Here is a 5,000-nt window from a genome sequence, read left to right on the forward strand (position 1 = left end):
TCACTGATTGTTTGAATGGGTGGGTGTGACTTCATACTCCACATATTTACCTCGTGGCACTTCTCCGGCTGTAGGTACAGCGAGCCGGATATACTGTCGGGAATATTTTCCCAGGATTTAGGCTGCGTTAGCCCTCTGGGCTGGGATGTTGCAGACTAGCAAGGATAAATACTGCAGTCATGAACGATGGAAGTCTATCTCTGTCCCCAATCTGTGTGTGTGGTGTGTGCATGTGTGTGTGTGTGTCTGTATGTGTTCAAGTGTGTCTCTGTCTGAGCCTGTGTGTCTGGTGTGTGCATGTGTATGTGTATGTGTTCATGTGTGTGTGTGTCTGAGCCTGTGTGTATTTATGCACACACATTAGTGCTCTTTACCACTGCCCTATCTCCTCGAGAACCACAAACAATATAACATATTATACTGGTTAATGGCCACATAATAAAGTACAAATAGAAGCCATATTTCCTTTTAATGCACACACACACACACACACACACACACACACACACACACACACAACACAACACACACACAACACACACACACACTCACACTCACACTCACACACACACACACACACACACACACAAACCTCCGTATAAAATCTGAGATGGAGAGGTTTTATGAGTGATATCTCTGGACAGATGCTCTTCGAGGTCACTTAAGCACAGAAAGCAAAGCCTCAGAAGGAGGATCAGCCCACTGTAGCTCTGGACTCTGCATGAAATGTATCAAGCAGCACAACATCTAGTAGAGAGCTTGTAGAGAAAGAGACAGCAAGGGAAACCAGCAATTCATCCAACTTTGTGACATAGTTATATATTTTACCAGGGGACAAATCTGTGAAGGTTTTGGTAGAATTTTGCCAATTTTTTTCAATGCGGTTAGAGATTGAGTAAATGAGTGTGTGTGTGTGTGTGTGTGTGTGTGTGTGTGTGCGTGCGTGCGTGCGTGCGCGTGTGTGTGTGTGTGTGTGTGTGTGTGTGTGTGTGTGTGTGTGTGTGTGTGTGTGTGTGTGTGTTTTGGGGGGGTTCTTGGAGTGTGACCTGGCACTTGGTGGATATGTGTTATGTCTGGAAAAATGAGGTCTGTCACTCCTCCAGACAAGCAGATGTAAGTCCCAGGAAGAATCCTGGAGTCTCTCTCTCTCTCTCTCTCTCTCTCTCTCTCTCTCTCTCTCTTCTCTCTATACACACACACACACACACACACACACACACACACACACACACACACACACACACACACACTTTACTGGCTGACAAACCTTTCAGCTGTGAGGGATTTAGGATTCCACCGAAGGAAACAAAAATCATCCATCCTCCAGCAGACATCTGGACACACACACACACACACACACAGACACACACACACACACACACACACACACACACACACACAACACACACACACATAATACAACACACACACACACACACACACACACACACACACACACACAGCAGTTGGATAGGACAGTGATTCTTAAGGGGAGCAGTTGTGTGGGTAATGCGTATTATATTATGTGTGATTGTGTTGCATCTCAATGTTAATGAGTGCCAAGATGGTGCAGCATCAGCACAGAGAGTACATTGTGTGTGTGTGTGTGTGTGTGTGTGTGTGTGTGTGTTGTGTGTGTGTGTGTGTGTCTCTGTGTGTGTGTGTGTGTGTGTGTGTGTGTGTGTTCGTGTTTGTGTATGTATGTATATATTCACTGATGCTTTACTGAAATTCTGTCGAGAAGTGACTCGAGGACAAGAGAGAGTGGAATTTTCCAGTAAGGCACAGGAAAGATGAGAACCCAAGAAAATGGTGTTGAAGTCACAGATTGGTCATAGAGTGTAAAACAAGAGTGTTTATGTGTGGGGTGAGGGAGAAGATGAACAGAAGAAGGAGAGAGAAGAGAGAGAGAGAGAGAGAGAGAGAGAGAGAGAGAGAGGGCATGCATCGTCATGCGCAGTGCTGTGAGTAAGAGACTGCTGAGTCAGAGACACTGCATTCAGGCACCGCACCTCTCCGCAGCGCTCAACACTGCCACTCGCTGGCCGTCTGTGGGTGTGACAATGCACCAAGCAACCCTTTAGAAGATACTCTACAGCTCACCACGCCATGTCGTCACCAAGCTCCCCGTGTCAACACATCCAGCGGCCACACAGCCCGTGCTGCTCATATCAGCCTGAAGGCCTCCGCTGTGATGGGGAGAGAGGCCAGCGCCTCTCCCCTGTGTGGAACTGTAAAGCATGAAGCCAGCATTGAACAAGTGCTACAGGGTTACGCTCACATACAAACACATATCCCATCTCAAGGTTCAGGCCCTCTCAGGAGTCCTAGAAAGAGAGAAGGAGAGAGAGAGAGAGAGAGAGAGAGAGAGAGTTTAGGGAGTGGGTTGTGGGGGTCCTTGGCCAGAAATGTAGAGGAGTGTTTGCCAACAGACCTGGCTGCCAGATATATTTGAGCTCAGCGCCTTGACAAAAAGACTCCCACATTTGCTGTGCATGTATGCACTTGTGCGTATATGTGTGTGATTGAACGCTTTTGCAAACTTTGTTATTGTGTATGTATGTGCGGGAGTCAGTCAGTGTTTGCATGTATGTGTGTGTGTGTGTGTCTGTCTGTGTGTGTGTGTGTGTGTGTGTGTGTGTGTGTGTGTGTGTGTGTGTGTGTGTGTGTGTGTGTGTGTGTGTGTGTGTGTGTGTGTGTGTGTGTGTGTGTGTGAGAAATTCTGTCTGTCCACTTATATAGTGCCGTATAGTGTGGTGGCAAAAACTGCACACGGAACTAGTGACATTGAGAAGAACTAGGCCATCAGCAAAAATTCCCTGTCCTGTCTGTACACACACACACACAAACACACACACAAACACACACACACACACACACACACACACACACACACACACACTAGTACACCCCTCTCTCTGTTCCCCCCCCTTCTCTCAGTCCTGTCCTAATGCCCAAACCTGCAGTGATGGATGTGAGCGTGAAGCCCCAGAGAGTTGCAGAGGCCAGGAGAGAGCTCTGAAGGAGAGAGCTGCACTTCTCTGCTCTTATGTGTGGGAAAGTGGCCCTTTACAGCTCAGAACCCAAACTAGACAGCGCGAACTCAGCCAGCCAGGCCCGCGGAGCCACTATGAGTGTCTGAGTGCTCTCGGACCCGAGAAAAGGTTACACATGGTTCTTGTATCTTGACGTGTGAATATTTTCTTTCTTGTCGTCTGCAGAAAAGCTGTACAACTCCAGTGGCCGGGAGCTGAGGAGAGCCCTGTTCTCCCTCAAACAGATCTTCCAGGTGAGCCCCCTTTTCAGCCCTCATCAAACTCACCCTGCATATGAAACTTTCATTTTCCCTCTCTCTGGCTCTCTCTCTCCCCCCTCCCTCCCTCCCTCTACCCTCTCTCTCTCCACTGTATCCATACCTGTCTCCTCCTGTGATCTTTTTTATTCCCTGCCATCATTTCTTACATATTTCCCCTCCATGTCTGTACATCAACCTTTTTTATCACACCATGACTTTCCTTCTATTTCCATCTGTATCCATCTGTCCATACATCTCTCTCAATTTATGTCTCAATCCCTCCACGAGGGGCTCTTTCCCTAAGCCCAGTAGCCAGCCTATGTCTTAACACCACTTGTGTAGTTTACATGAAATGATGTCTTAGTATGAGAAAGCAGTCAACTCCTGGCAACCCGTGCTTACCGCGGCACTAAACAGTGGGGGTTGCCGTGGAGCACAGGAAATGAGGTGCTGGGCGCCTGCCGGTCGGCGTGGTGTCCCCGGTGAAGCGGTGTGCGTCCCCTCCAGAGGTCTATCAAAGAGGCCTCGCTTGTGATTCCTTCTCCAGTCCTGGCATACGGCTCTGCAGGCTGCGTTAGGAAAACAGCACTGAATTCATTGTTCTGGAAATAACAACACAGGCCCACAATAAAACTACTTGGGGCCGGTAGGAGCTGTGGCCCTGAAAGGGTATTGCATATTTAATGCTCACTGTAAATCAAATGATGCCATATGTCACAAACATGATTCAGTTTTTGCAGAGACCAAGGTTTTCCCCAATGCAAAACACAACACTGTGCTGACCTGTAGCTATGGTGATGGACGAGTGTTGTGCAATATAGAGCCGGCGGCTATTCCAGTCAGTGCATAGAGCCACAAACAGTGTTGGTTAGCTCTTACAATGGACGGATCTTGTCACATTACAATGCACCACACAATGTCACAAGACAAAGGTAAATCTACAGTGTATGTGCTCAGTGTGTCCTAATGCTGGCAGGGAGCAGGTATCAAAATGGTGTGATAATATTGATGCACATTGAAGAGTGTTAACAACCTAAACATCTGACTCAAGCACTGAGTTTTGGCTTTTGGCTTAAACTCATTCAATATATATTAACTTTGCCTAGGACTCACTACTTGGACAAAGAGGGCCTATGTGATGAGGTTAAACCCAAAATATATAGATATTTTCAGTCATTATGTCTTGCCTCAAAAAGCAGACTTCCGTTATGGTTTAACTTGCTCACTGGCTCACTGAATATTAATTTGGTTCCTGGTGCACTATCTACGACCTTTACATATGTGTTCTCTGCGGTTGTGTGTGTATGTACAATCCTGTGATTTATATCACTGACAACCAATGACTGTGCAGCTGGTAAACTTCCCCCAGCGATGGCAGCGGAGCGAGCAGAACGTATCCGCTGGTCTGCTGCAGGCTGTGGGCGGCCCATCGGAGGCCCAGACTATTGTGTTACTGACTGAATGGACCTGCTCCGTGGCATACTATTCAGTGTCTAACCAAAACTACACAGTAATCATGCTGCTGAATGTGTGCTGTGACTGTCACTATGTGTCCCTTAGCAGTAACAGAAGCTTTTTTCCCCCTCTGGCAGGATGATAAGGACCTGGTGCACGAGTTTGTGGTGGCGGAGGGGCTCACGTGCCTCATCCGCGTGGGAGCCGAGGCCGACCAGAACTACCAGAACTATATTCTCAGAGGTACCCT

The 5,000-nt window shown here is 47.7% G+C and overlaps 1 protein-coding gene across 1 annotated transcript in view; it reads left to right on the top strand.

Moving 5' to 3' along the window:
• The window catches only part of fhod3b (formin homology 2 domain containing 3b), a 107,594-nt gene that overhangs the window by 55,412 nt on the left and 47,182 nt on the right, over nt 1-5,000 (top strand). Inside the window, 2 exon segments of the mRNA XM_042709222.1 lie at nt 3,222-3,289; nt 4,888-4,993. Coding sequence (XP_042565156.1) covers nt 3,222-3,289; nt 4,888-4,993 — 174 coding nt within the window.

The sequence above is a fragment of the Clupea harengus genome, chromosome 11 (genome assembly GCF_900700415.2).
Source record: "Clupea harengus chromosome 11, Ch_v2.0.2, whole genome shotgun sequence".
NCBI lineage: Eukaryota > Metazoa > Chordata > Actinopteri > Clupeiformes > Clupeidae > Clupea > Clupea harengus.